The sequence below is a fragment of the Hyla sarda genome (assembly GCF_029499605.1).
Source record: "Hyla sarda isolate aHylSar1 chromosome 1 unlocalized genomic scaffold, aHylSar1.hap1 SUPER_1_unloc_9, whole genome shotgun sequence".
In the NCBI taxonomy this organism is placed as follows: domain Eukaryota; kingdom Metazoa; phylum Chordata; class Amphibia; order Anura; family Hylidae; genus Hyla; species Hyla sarda.
This window is the reverse complement of record NW_026607595.1, coordinates 418,971-433,239: the sequence shown is the minus strand read 5'-3', so window position 1 is coordinate 433,239 and position 14,269 is coordinate 418,971. Positions and strand designations below refer to the sequence as shown.

The 14,269-nt window shown below is 48.8% G+C and overlaps 1 protein-coding gene and 1 pseudogene across 1 annotated transcript; both read right to left on the bottom strand.

Moving 5' to 3' along the window:
• Positions 1 to 14,269, bottom strand: part of LOC130298313 (zinc finger protein 850-like) — a 422,064-nt pseudogene that overhangs the window by 198,084 nt on the left and 209,711 nt on the right.
• Positions 6,862 to 7,811, bottom strand: LOC130298309 (DNA damage-regulated autophagy modulator protein 1-like). Its single transcript, XM_056551242.1, has 2 exons — positions 7,658 to 7,811; positions 6,862 to 7,571 (listed from the first exon to the last, which is right to left on the bottom strand). The coding sequence occupies exons 1-2, from the start codon at positions 7,780 to 7,782 to the stop codon at positions 6,971 to 6,973; spliced, it is 726 nt and encodes a 241-aa protein (XP_056407217.1). The 5' UTR covers positions 7,783 to 7,811; the 3' UTR covers positions 6,862 to 6,970.

Below are 14,269 nucleotides of genomic sequence, written 5' to 3'. Positions count from 1 at the left end.
ATGTCTCATTCATTCCAGCTCCAGCCACCACAGTGACCAGATCCACAGTGTTACGCCTAGCGCTCCGGGTCCCCGCTCCTCCCCGGAGCGCTCACGGCGTCTTTCTCCCTGCAGCGCCCCGGTCAGTCCCGCTGACCGGGATCGCTGCACTGTCATGGCCGTTGGGGATGCGATTCGCACAGCGGGACGCGCCCGCTCGCGAATCGCATCCCAGGTCACTTACCCGTCCCGGTCCCCTGCTGTCATGTGCTGGCGCGCGCGGCTCCGCTCTCTAGGGCGCGCGCGCGCCAGCTCTCTGAGACTTAAAGGGCCAGTGCACCAATGATTGGTGCCTGGCCCAATTAGCTTAATTAGCTTCCACCTGCTCCCTGGCTATATCTGATCTCCTCCCATGCACTCCCTTGCCGGATCTTGTTGCCTTGTGCCAGTGAAAGCGTTTAGTGTGTCCAAAGCCTGTGTACCTGAACTTCTGCTATCCATCCTGACTACGAACCTTGCCGCCTGCCCCCGACCTTCTGCTACGTCTGACCTTGCCTCTGCCTTGTCCTTCTGTCCCACGCCTTCTCAGCAGTCAGTGAGGTTGAGCCGTTGCTAGTGGATACGACCTGGTTGCTACTGCCGCAGCAAGACCATCCCGCTTTGCGGCGGGCTCTGGCGAAAACCAGTAGCCTCTTAGAACCGGTCCACTAGCACGGTCCACGCCAATCCCTCGCTGACACAGCGGATCCACAACCCGTAAGCCGAATCGTGACAGTAGATCCGGCCATGGATCCCGCTGAGGTGCCGCTGCCAAGTCTCGCTGATCTTCCCACGGTGGTCGCTCAGCAATCGCAGCAGATTGCCCAACAAGGACAGCAGCTGTCGCAGTTGACCGCCATGTTACAGCAACTTCTGCCTCTGCTACAGCAGCAACCATCTCCTCCGCCAGCTCCTGCACCTCCTCCGCAGCGAGTGGCCGCTCCTAACCTCCGCTTGTCCCTGCCGGACAAATTTGATGGGGACTCTAAACTCTGCCGTGGATTTTTGTCTCAGTGTTCCCTGCATATGGAGATGTTGTCGGACTTGTTTCCTACAGAACGGTCTAAGGTGGCGTTCGTAGTGAGTCTTCTTTCAGGAAAGGCCTTGTCTTGGGCCACACCGCTCTGGGACCGCAATGATCCTGCCACAGCCACAGTCCAGTCCTTCTTCGCTGAAGTCCGGAGTGTCTTCGAGGAGCCAGCCCGAGCTTCTTCTGCCGAGACTGCCCTGTTGAACCTGGTCCAGGGTAATTCTTCTGTGGGCGAGTACGCCATCCAATTTCGTACTCTTGCTTCCGAGTTATCATGGAATAACGAGGCTCTCTGCGCAACCTTTAAAAAAGGCCTATCCAGTCGCATCAAGGATGTGCTGGCCGCACGAGAGATTCCTGCCAACCTCCAAGAACTCATCCATTTGGCTACCCGCATTGACATGCGTTTTTCTGAGCGACACCAAGAGCTCCGCCAGGAAAAAGACTTAGATCTCTGGGCACCTCTCCCACAGCATCCTTTGCAGTCTACGCCTGGGCCTCCCGCCGAGGAGGCCATGCAAGTGGATCGGTCTCGCCTGACCCAGGAAGAGAGGAATCGCCGTAGAGAAGAAAATCTCTGTCTGTACTGTGCCAGTACCGAGCATTTCTTGGTGGATTGCCCTATCCGTCCTCCACGTCTGGGAAACGCACGCACGCACCCAGCTCACATCGGTGTGGCGTCTCTTGGTTCCAAGTCTTCTTCTCCACGTCTCACGGTGCCCGTGCGGATTTCTCCCACAGCCAACTCCTCCCTCTCAGCCGTGGCCTGCTTGGACTCTGGTGCCTCCGGGAATTTTATTTTGGAGTCCTTTGTGAATAAATTCAGCATCCCGGTGACCCGTCTCGTCAAGCCGCTCTACATCTCCGCGGTCAACGGAGTCAGATTGGATTGCACCGTGCGTTACCGCACAGAACCCCTCCTGATGTCTATTGGACCCCACCACGAAAGGATTGAGCTCTTTGTTCTCCCCAATTGTACCTCTGAGGTCCTCCTCGGTCTGCCATGGCTCCGGCTTCATTCTCCCACCCTTGATTGGACTACCGGGGAGATCAGGAACTGGGACTCTGCCTGCCACAGGAAGTGCCTCTCCCCCCCTCCCAGTCCCGTCAGGCAAGCCTCTGTGCCTCCTCATGGCCCCCGTCCTTGTGTCTCCCTGCCCCGTGCCAAGCTTCACCCTCTGCCCTCCCTCCCCATTCCAACTCCTGCTGTACTGCCTTCCGTTGAGGAAACCCTCCATTCTTTCCCGGTGTCCTCGTCCCAGGGGAGGCAGTTGCCGGACAAAAAAAAGGGGAGACCTAAGGGGGGGGGGTACTGTTACGCCTAGCGCTCCGGGTCCCCGCTCCTCCCCGGAGCGCTCACGGCGTCTTTCTCCCTGCAGCGCCCCGGTCAGTCCCGCTGACCGGGATCGCTGCACTGTCATGGCCGTTGGGGATGCGATTCGCACAGCGGGACGCGCCCGCTCGCGAATCGCATCCCAGGTCACTTACCCGTCCCGGTCCCCTGCTGTCATGTGCTGGCGCGCGCGGCTCCGCTCTCTAGGGCGCGCGCGCGCCAGCTCTCTGAGACTTAAAGGGCCAGTGCACCAATGATTGGTGCCTGGCCCAATTAGCTTAATTAGCTTCCACCTGCTCCCTGGCTATATCTGATCTCCTCCCATGCACTCCCTTGCCGGATCTTGTTGCCTTGTGCCAGTGAAAGCGTTTAGTGTGTCCAAAGCCTGTGTACCTGAACTTCTGCTATCCATCCTGACTACGAACCTTGCCGCCTGCCCCCGACCTTCTGCTACGTCTGACCTTGCCTCTGCCTTGTCCTTCTGTCCCACGCCTTCTCAGCAGTCAGTGAGGTTGAGCCGTTGCTAGTGGATACGACCTGGTTGCTACTGCCGCAGCAAGACCATCCCGCTTTGCGGCGGGCTCTGGCGAAAACCAGTAGCCTCTTAGAACCGGTCCACTAGCACGGTCCACGCCAATCCCTCGCTGACACAGCGGATCCACAACCCGTAAGCCGAATCGTGACACACAGGACTTCTTAAAGCTAATACAGCCTGCAAATCTGATAAATACCAAAGCCTGTGAGTAAGGAATTGCTAGTTATCTTGTGTAGAGAGATGCTCGGCATTTGTAGATAGATAATGTGTGTTTTCAGTGTGTAGTAAGTGAGCACATGTTAGACTATCTATGTATTAGCTATACATAATGTAAGGCACTTGAATAGCCATGCTTACATTTGTCTTTCATATGTTTGTTTTACAGTTTTATCGCGTGTTCATTATATCTCAGTAAAGATTACATCAGTTAAGCAAACCAGCGTGTCTTTCCTTGAGATTCGGTATAAACTTGATGTGAAGCTGTGTCCACGAGACAGCGGAGACATTATAAGCACAGAGCAAGTTTGCTGACAGCAGGGTGCTGCAACCGAGATCACGGGGGTCCTTTGGAGAGGGGATAAGATGTCAAGGTGCGTAGTACCCCTTTAACCCCTTAAGGACGCAGGACGTAAATGTATGTCCTGGTGAGGTGGTACTTAACGCACCAGGACGTACATTTACGTCCTGTGCATAACCGCGGGCATCGGAGCGATGCCCGTGTCATGCGCGGCTGATCCCGGCTGCTGATCACAGCCAGGGACCCGCCGGCAATGGCCGACGCCCGCGATCTCGCGGGCGTCCGCCATTAACCCCTCAGGTGCCGGGATCAATACAGATCCCGGCATCTGCGGCAGTGCGCGATTTGAATGAATGATCGGATCGCCCGCAGTGCTGCTGCGGGGATCCGATCATTCATAACACTGCACAGAGGTCCCCTCTCCTTCCTCCGTCCAGCTCCCGGCGTCTCCTGCTCTGGTCTGTGATCGAGCAGACCAGAGCAGAAGATGACCGAAAACACTGATCTGTTCTATGTCCTATACATAGAACAGATCAGTATTAGCAATCATGGTATTGCTATGAATAGTCCCCTATGGGGACTATTCAAGTGTAAAAAAAAATGTAAAAAAATGTAAAAGTAAAAGTAAAAAAAAAAGTGAAAAATCCCCTCCCCCAATAAAAAAGTAAAACGTCAGTTTTTTCCTATTTTACCCCCAAAAAGCGTAAAAAATCTTTTTTTATAGACATATTTGGTATCACCACGTGCGTAAATGTCCGAACTATTAAAATAAAATGTTAATGATCCCGTACGGTGAACGGCGTGAACGAAAAAAAAAAAGTTCAAAATTCCTACTTTTTTAATACATTTTATTTAAAAAAAATTAGAAAAAATGTATTAAAAGTTTTTTGTATGCAAATGTGGTATCAAAAAAAAGTACAGATCATGGCGCAAAAAATGAGCCCCCATACCGCCGCTTATACGGAAAAATAAAAAAGTTAGAGGTCATCAAAATAAAGGGATTATAAACGTACTAATTTGGTTAAAAAGTTTGTGATTTTTTTTAAGCGCAACAATAATATAAAAGTATGTAATAATGGGTATCATTTTAATTGTATTGACCCTCAGAATAAAGAACACACGTCATTTTTACCATAAATTGTACGGCGTGAAAACGAAACCTTCCAAAATTAGCAAAATTGCGTTTTTCGTTTTAATTTCCCCACAAAAATAGTGTTTTTTGGTTGCGCCATACATTTTATGATATAATGAGTGATGTCACTACAAAGGACAACTGGTCGCGCAAAAAACAAGCCCTCATACTAGTCTGTGGATGAAAATATAAAAGAGTTATGATTTTTAGAAGGCGAGGAGGAAAAAATGAAAACGTAAAAATTTAATTGTCTGAGTCCTTAAGGCCAAAATGGGCTGAGTCCTTAAGGGGTTAAGAGGGAAAAACATGATATATATTTAAAACCAACCCAAATGTACCTTATTTTTATTTTCTACCTAAGGTACATAAAGACCGGAAAAAAAAATCCCCTTGTTGTCCGATAGTTGCCTGATGTTTATCTGAATATATAGACCATCAGTTACAGAAATGTGCGGGGTCTTTACCAGCAAACCTCAGAGATAAAGGGCATTTATTAACCCTATTGAGAGATATCATACGGGAAGAGGACTATATGTGGGCAACACTAGATGTTTCTTCATTATATAGTAATATACCACATGACAGAGGAGTGGAAGCTGTGTCATCTTTTTTAGTGGAAGATCCCTTGATGCCCATACATCAGAGGAACTTCATTTTGGAGGCCATTAAAGGAGTAGTCCAGTGCTGAAAAGCATCCCCTATCCCAAGGAAAGGGGATAAGTTTCAGATTGCAGGGGGTCCGACCGCTGGTGGGCCCCCGCGATCTCCTGTATGGGGCCCTGGCTCGCTGGCCAGATAGCGCGTGTTGACCACAAGACGAAGCGGCAGCCGACACGCCCCTTCAAAAAAAGCGCTATGGCAGAGCCAGAGATTCCCAAAGGCAGCGCTGCATCAGTCCCCCAAAAATTTGAGTTCCTGGATTTAAATATCTATCATCCGGATGGCTGTTTGCATACTGACACCTATTTTGAGAAGGTGGATGCAAACAGCTACCTCGACTTTAACAGTTGCCATCGGAAACAATGGAAGAAGAACATTCCATTCGGTCAAATGAAAAGAATCTGATGAATTTGATTCTGGTTTTCTAACTACCGTATATACTCGAGTATAAGCCGACCCGAATATAAGCCGAGGCCCCTAATTTCACCCCAAAAACCCAGGAAAAGTTATTGACTCGACTGTAAGCCTAGGGTGGGAAATACATCATCCCCCCATGTAATCATCCAGACCCCCGTCATCATCCCACCCCCTGCATCATCACCGCCTGTCAATCCCTTCATTAGTGGTCTTCAACCTGCGGACCTCCAGATGTTGCAAAACTACAACTCCCAGCATGCCCGGACAGCCATCGGCTGTCTGGGTATGCTGGGAGTTGTAGTTTTGAAACCTCTGGAGGTCCGCAGGTTGAAGACCACTGCGGCCTTCTTCATCATCCCCCTCCCCTTCATCATCACCCCCCCCCCCCCCCCTTCATCATCACCGCCTGTCAATCCCTTCATCAGTGGTCTTCAACCGGCGGGCCTCCAGATGTTGCAAAACTACAACTCCCAGCATGCCCGGACAGCCATCAGCTGTCCGGGCATGCTGGGATTTGTAGTTTTGAAACCTCTGGAGGTCCGCAGGTAGAAGACCACTGCGGCCTTCGTCATCATCCAGCCCCCCCCCCCCCCCCCCCCACACCTTTGTTTTGTACTCGCCTCCCCTCGGCAGGAAGTTAGGGTGAGCTGGTCCTAGTGACGTTGCCCTGACGACGATGCACAGGGACATTGTGCATGAACGTCCCTGTGCGTCGTCATCAAGGCAACGTCACTAGTCCGTGACCGGACCCGAAGCGTGGAAAAGAGGGCCCCCTGGTGAAAATGGACAGCCCGCAACGACTAACCCTCCCCACCGGATGGTCCCTACACCATAGAGGGCCCGAACCAGCTAACCCTTCCCACCGAGGGGAGGTGAGTACAAAACAAAAGGAGGGGGCTGGATGATGACGAAGGCTGCAGTGGTCTTCAACCTGCGGACCTCCAGAGGTTTCAAAACTACAACACTCAGCATGCCCGGGCATGCTGGGAGTTGTAGTTTTGCATCATCTGGAGGTCCGCCGGTTGAAGACCACTGAGAAGGGATTGACAGGCGGAGAGATCACTCGAGTATAAGCCGAGGGGGGCGTTTTCAGTACGAAAAATGGTGCTGAAAAACTCGGCTTATACTCGAGTATATACAGTAGGTATTACAGGTCACACACCAATATTTTTCTTTTATGTCTTTTATTTTTTTGTATAGGTAATATCACCAGCTCATATTATTTTTTTGTATAGGTAATATTACCAGCTCATATTATTTTTTTATGGTTTTCCCGTGTCCTGTGCAGTATCTCTCCCAGAAGTCCACTTGATGGCCCACGTGGTGGTCTACACCCCGAAGTCATCAATTCTTACTCTAAGAGAGAGTTTGCAGCTGTTCCTGGAGACGGTTAACATTAACCTCTGCATGGTGGAATAATAGGTCACGGTGTTTATCAGGATCAGTAGAAGCATCACCCACTCGATGATTATGATGGTGATTTCACGGATTTCGTCCCAGTCTTCATCATCATAGAATAATTCCTGTAATGTTTTATATCCAAAGTAGAAAATTGCGCAGGTAAAAGTCAGGCCACAGCAGGTGCATCTACTATGGTGGATGACTTTGTTTGCTCCTGGTAATTTATACATCTGGATGGACTGCCCAAGGTAGTATAAGGCTTCACATGTAATGGAAATTATCGTGCTGACAAAGTGTATCCTGGGATATTCTTCGGGGGACAATACATGCATGACAGCTGTACCAAAACAGGAGGCCCACACAATGGCGAGCAGGATCCTCTGGATCAGGACCTGATGACCCCTGAACTCTTCAGTATGCATAACCATATACTTATAAATAAGAAAGGTTAGTACCAAAGTGCCAATGGATGTCCCTATGAAACCAATTCTCAATAATATGTTTTCGGGAAAGACATTTCCCACGTCACTGTGAAGGAAAAGAAACCAATGTTATTGTGGATATTTCCTCACTCCCGACCCATGAAATAAGAATCTTGTGCTTGTTTATCTTACCTGATGTGCATCAGTGGCGAGGCGGCATGGCCGAGGACGACCGTCACGATGTAGCTGGTGGCAAGCCAGGCCGCACACCAAAACGCCAACAGAAGGGGGACGAACCCCAAACCTTTTAGCTCCATCTCAGTCAAGAAGAAGAAATAGAAGTTGCTAATCGCACTGTACCAATCTACAGAATGAAGGCTCGGGCGGCTGTCAGTGGAATGTCAGGACTCCAGCTGTCTATGACATCACATGTCTGATTTCACGATGACTGCTTGTTTCTTAGAGCTGCCATGATTTAGTATCTGCTATGGACAGAACCTGATGTTTCTACTATGGACCTTACAGACCCCAGAACCCAAGTAATTAGTGCAGGGGCTCCATTTTGATCATCTCATATTTCACATTATTTGAGTTCCAGGGCTCGGATACATTTGCACCCTCTATAGCAGTGGTCTCTAAGCTGTGAACCCCCAACCGCTGCGAAACCACAAATCCCAGCATGCCCGGACAGCACCTTTGCATAAGGAAATAGTCTAATTAAACTTTTCTTATATATAGACTCCCCGACATCTCCAAGGATAAGCATCTAAGGGTCTCGTTCGATCTTAATGTTATACCTTTTTTCAATAAGATCGATGATTCCAAAATGTATGAATATAGGAATAATTCTATATAAGATACAAAAAGTTAGCATCCTCCATCTGACATTTTGGACAGCTTGCATCCTGTCTGAGGCCCATACGCTTCAATCCCCATGGAGTATAATACATCCTATACGAAATCTTAGACTGTACCATTACATGGGCCTTATTATATCATGTACATTTCATGTTTACAATGGCTCTGCCCCATGAATCTGAATATAAACCCCCCCAAGTCCCTTTCCCATCTAACCTTGATGGCATCAACATTTTATACATTTTTGTCATGGGTTTAGGGACAGGGGGCCCTCTCATTAATTCAACAAGGGGATGTGAATGTTCTCTCCCGAACTCTCCTTTTATTGATTTATGATCTGCGTTACTTATTTGTAAAAAGCAATTGTGGTGCCTTGGTGGGGATGTAGGGTAGTTGGGGTGTTCCTGTTGAGGATAATAAAGGGCGCGGTTAACCCTTGTCACTCGTGGTGCCAGGGTGAGGGTTAAATACTGTAAAGTTGCTAGGGCCTATCGCCACCCTTCCCAAGAGCGATAGGTGAGTGCGTAATAAATGGATTGTCCACAACCACTGTTTAACGGAAAACTTGCAGGAACTTTTACTGAAGATTTTCTGAAGCAGGCAATAGCAATAACAGTCCAGATAACAGATTCTACTTCTAGCTGATCAGCAATTGACAGTTGGTTGGGATCAGATAAGCTCAATTTAGCTATTAGAAGATTCTGTAGCACAGATCCGCTGGATTTAGGGGTGCATTTAGGTCCAGTGATCTTGCAGAGAGTAGCGGTGAATGATTGAAGTATAACCGCTTTGGTATAGGCCGAGGCCGCAAGGCTTTGGCCTAGAAAACATACTTGAAAGTTGTGGAGGTCCTACCTCGTTCAGTGACAGCAACCCAAGTGTTACGCCGAGCGCTCCGGGTCCCCGCTCCTCCCCGGAGCGCTCGCTACACTCTCCTCACTGCAGCGCTCCGGTCAGATCCACTGACCCGGGGAGCTGCGATACCGCCTCCAGCCGGGATGCGATTCGCGATGCGGGTAGCGCCCGCTCGCGATGCGCACCCCGGCTCCCGTACCTGACTCGCTCTCCGTCAGTCCTGTCCCGGCGCGCGCGGCCCCGCTCCCTAGGGCGCGCGCGCGCCGGGTCTTTGCGATTTAAAGGGCCACTGCGCCGCTGATTGGCGCAGTGGTTCCAATTAGTGTTATCACCTGTGCACTTCCCTATATCACCTCACTTCCCCTGCACTTCCTTGCCGGATCTTGTTGCCATCGTGCCAGTGAAAGCGTTTCCTTGTATGTTCCTAGCCTGTGTTCCAGACCTCTTGCCGTTGCCCCTGACTACGATCCTTGCTGCCTGCCCCGACCTTCTGCTACGTCCGACCTTGCTTCTGTCTACTCCCTTGTACCGCGCCTATCTTCAGCAGCCAGAGAGGTTGAGCCGTTGCTAGTGGATACGACCTGGTCACTACCGCCGCAGCAAGACCATCCCGCTTTGCGGCGGGCTCTGGTGAAAACCAGTAGTGACTTAGAACCGATCCACTAGCACGGTCCACGCCAATCCCTCTCTGGCACAGAGGATCCACTACCTGCCAGCCGGCATCGTGACACCAAGAGAGCGAATAATGTCCGCAGCTCCCTTATTTGGGCAGGGGCTGGCCGTTTTGGATTGGTCCATAACAACTGTCACTCACCGTTACACGGCATTGTGGGTGAACATGTGACACAAGAACCACCTAAGGTCCTTCAATATACCATAGAGTTCTAAGTAACGGGTCACATGACCTAAGGTACTGCGACGCCAAACAAGTGAATAATACAATATACATATATACAATGATAATGGTTATAAATATTAACCCCTTAAGGACCGAGGGTTTTTCCATTTTTGCATTTTCGTTTTTTCTCCTTGCCTTTAAAAAAATCCATATGATGGCTTATTTTTTGCACCACCAATTCTACTTTGTAATTACGTCAGTCATTCTGCCCAAAAATCTACGCTGAAATGGAAAAAAAAATCATTGTGAGACAAAATTGAAAAAAAAAACGCTGTTTTGTAACTTTTGGTGGCTTCCGTTTCTATGTAGTAAATTTTTTGGTAAAAATGACACCTTATCTTTATTCTGTAGGTCCATACGATTAAAATAATACCCTACTTATATAGGTTTGATTTTTTCGTACTTCTGGAAAAAGTCATGACTACCGTATTTATCGGCGTATAACACGCACCCCCATTTTAACCCCTTAAGGACGCAGGACGTACTCAAACGGCCCTTTTTCCGAGTCCTTAAGGACTCAGGACGTTTGAGTACGTCCTGTCAAATCCCGGCCCCCCGCCGCTAGCTGGAGGGGAGCCGGTGCCCGATGCCTGCTGAAATCGTTCAGCAGGCATCGGGGCATATCGCCCAGGGGGTCATTATACCCCCCCATGTCGGCGATGGCCGCAGATCGCTAGACAATTCAGTCCAGCGATCTGCGGCAGATTCCTGGTCAATCGGGTCTCCAGTGACCCGGTGACCCGGAATTACAGGCTGTTCGGGGCCGTCTCCGACGGCCCCGAACAGCCAGAGTCTGCAGGGGTGAGGTGGCACTGGTGCCACCTCACGATCGCCCTGATTCGTCGGCCGGATTACCGGGCGACCAATCAGGGCGCCTGCTGCTGGTGTCACTCCCGCACCCGCTCTGCCCCTCTTCCGGAGGACGTGAGCGGGTGCGGGACGTGCACCCCGGGTGCTGGGGACCCCGATCCCCGGCGTCAATGTTGGGATCGGGGCCCCAGGAGCGACGGCCGCGGCGGCGACGACGAGGGACTGACCTGATGCGGCTGGATCGTTGGAGGTGAGTGACAGCCTCCTGCTGTTGCTTAGCAACAGCTCCCAGCATGCAAAAAGGGCATGCTGGGAGCTGTAGTTATGCAACAGCAGGAGGCAGACCACCACAACTCCCAGCATGCCCTTATGGGCATGCTGGGACTTGTAGTTTTGCAACAGCTGGAGGCACACTTTTTCTATGGAAAAGTGTACCTTCAGCTGTTGTGTAACTACAACTCCCAGCTTGCACCAACAGCTAAAGTGCATGCTGGGAGTTGTAGTAGTGCATCTGCTGGTTGCATAACTACAACTCCCAGCATGCCCGTTGGCTGTCGGTGACTGCTGGGAGTTGTAGTTTTGCAACAGCTGAAGGCACACTGAGTTATGTAGCAAACCAGTGTGCCTCCAGCTGTTGCATAACTACAGTCCCCAGCATCCCCAGCCAAAGTAGTATGCCTCCAGCTGTTGCATAACTATAAGACCCAGCATGCCCTTCCGCTGTCCGTACATGCTGGGGGTTGTAGCTTTTGCAACAGCTGAAGGCACACTGGTTGCAAAACACTGAGTTTGTTACCAAACTCTGTGTTTCACAACCAGTGTGCCTCCAGCTGTTGCAAAACTACAACTCCCAGCATGCACTGATAGACCGTACATGCTGGGAGTTGTAGTTTTGCAACAGCTGGATGTCCCCCCCCCCCCCCCAATGTGAACGTACAGGGTACACTCACATGGGCGGAGGATTACAGCAAGTATCCGGCTGCAAGTTTGAGCTGCGGCAAATTTCCTGCCGCAGCTCAAACTGCTAGCGAGAAACTACTGTGAACCACCGCCCGTGCGACTGTACCCTAAAAACACTACACTAACACACAATAAAAAGTAAAAAACACTACGTATACACATACCCCTATACAACCCCCCTCCCCTCCCCAATAAAAATGAAAAACGTCTGGTACGCCACTGTTTCCAAAACGGAGCCTCCAGCGGTTGCAAAACTATAACTCCCAGCACTCACTGATAGACCGTACATGCTGGGAGTTGTAGTTTTGCAACAGCTGGATGTTCCCCCCCCCCCAATGTGAACGTACAGGGTACACTCACATGGGCGGAGGATTACAGTAAGTATCCGGCTGCAAGTTTGAGCTGCCAGCGTGAAACTACTGTGAACCCCCGCCCGTGTGACTGTACCCTAAAAACACTACACTACACTAACACACAATAAAATAAAAAGTAAAAATCACTACATATAACAGCCTCCAGCTGTTGCAAAACAACTACTCCCAGTATTGCCAGATAGCCACTGACTGTCCAGGCATGCTGGGAGTTTTACAACAGCTGGAGGCACCCTGTTTGGGAATCACTGGCGTAGAATACCCCTATATCCACCCCTATGCAAGTCCCTAATTTAGGCCTCAAATGCGCATGGCGCTCTCACTTTGGAGCCCTGTCGTATTTCAAGGCAACAGTTTAGGGCCACATATGGGGTATCGCCGTACTCGGGAGAAATTGTGTTACAAATTTTGGGGGGTATTTTCTGCTTTTACCCTTTTTAAAAATGTAACATTTTTGGGAAAAGAGGCATTTTAGGTAAAATTTTTTTTATTTTTTTTACATATGCAAAAGTCGTGAAACACCTGTGGGGTATTAAGGTTCACTTAACCCCTTGTTACGTTCCCCGAGGGGTCTAGTTTCCAAAATGGTATGCCATGTGGGGTTTTTTGCTGTTCTGGCACCATAGGGGCTTCCTAAATGCGGCATGCCCCCAGAGCAAAATTTCCTTCAAAAAAGCCAATTGTGACTCCTTCTCTTCTGAGACCTGTAGTGCGCCAGCAGAGCACTTTTCACCCCCATATGGGGTGTTTTCTGAATCGGGAGAAATTGGGCTTCAAATTTTGGGGGGTATTTTCTGCTTTAACCCTTTGTAAAAATGTACATTTTTGGGGAAACCAAACATTTTAGGTAAATTTTTTTTTTTTTTTTTTACATATGCAAAAGTTGTGAAACCCCTTTGGGGTATTAAGGTTCACTTTACCCCTTTTTACGTTCCCCAAGGGGTCTAGTTTCCAAAATGGTATGCCATGTGGGGTTTTCTGCTGTCCTGGCACCATAGGGGCTTCCTAAATGCGGCATGCCCCCAGAGCAAAATTTCCTTCAAAAAAGCCAAATGTGACTCCTTCTCTTCTGAGACCTGTAGTGCGCCAGCAGAGCACTTTTCACCCCCATATGGGGTGTTTTCTGAATCGGGAGAAATTGGGCTTCAAATTTTGGGGGGTATTTTCTGCTATTACCCTTTTTAAAAATGTAAAACTTTTGGGAAACCAAGCATTTTAGGGAATTTTTTTTTTTTTTTTTACGTATGCAAAAGTCGTGAATCACCTGTGAGGTATTAAGGTTTACTTTACCCCATGTTATGTTCCCCGAGGGGTCTAGTTTCCAAAATGGTATGCCATGTAGTTTTTTTTGCTGTTCTGGCACCATAGGGGCTTCCTAAATGTGACATGCCCCCCAAAAACCATTTGTCGCTCCTTCCCTTCTGAGCCCTCTACTGCGCCCACCGAACACTTTACATAGACATATGAGGTATGTGCTTACTCGAGAGAAATTGGGTTTCAAATACAAGTAAAAATTTTCTCCTTTTTACCCCTTGCAAAAATTCAAAAATTGGGTCTACAAAAACATTCGAGTGTAAAAAATTAAGATTGTGAATTTTCTCCTTCACTTTGCTGCTATTCCTGTGAAACACCTAAAGGGTTAAAACGCTGACTGAATGTCATTTTGAATACTTTGGGGGGTGCAGTTTTTATAATGGGGTCTTTTATGGGGTATTTCTAATATGAAGACCCTTCAAATCCACTTCAAACCTGAACTGGTCCCTGAAAAAAAGCGAGTTTCAAAATTTTGTGAAAAATTGGAAAATTGCTGCTGAACTTTGAAGCCTTCTGGTGTCTTCCAAAAGTAAAAACACGTCAATTTTATGATGCAAACATAAAGAAGACATATTGTATATGTGAATAAAAAGAAAATTATTTGGAATATCCATTTTCCTTACAAGCAGAGAGCTTCAAAGTTAGAAAAATGCAAAATTTTCAAATTTTTCATCAAATTTTGGGATTTTTCACCAAGAAAGGATGCAAGTTACCACAAAATTTTACCACTATGTTAAA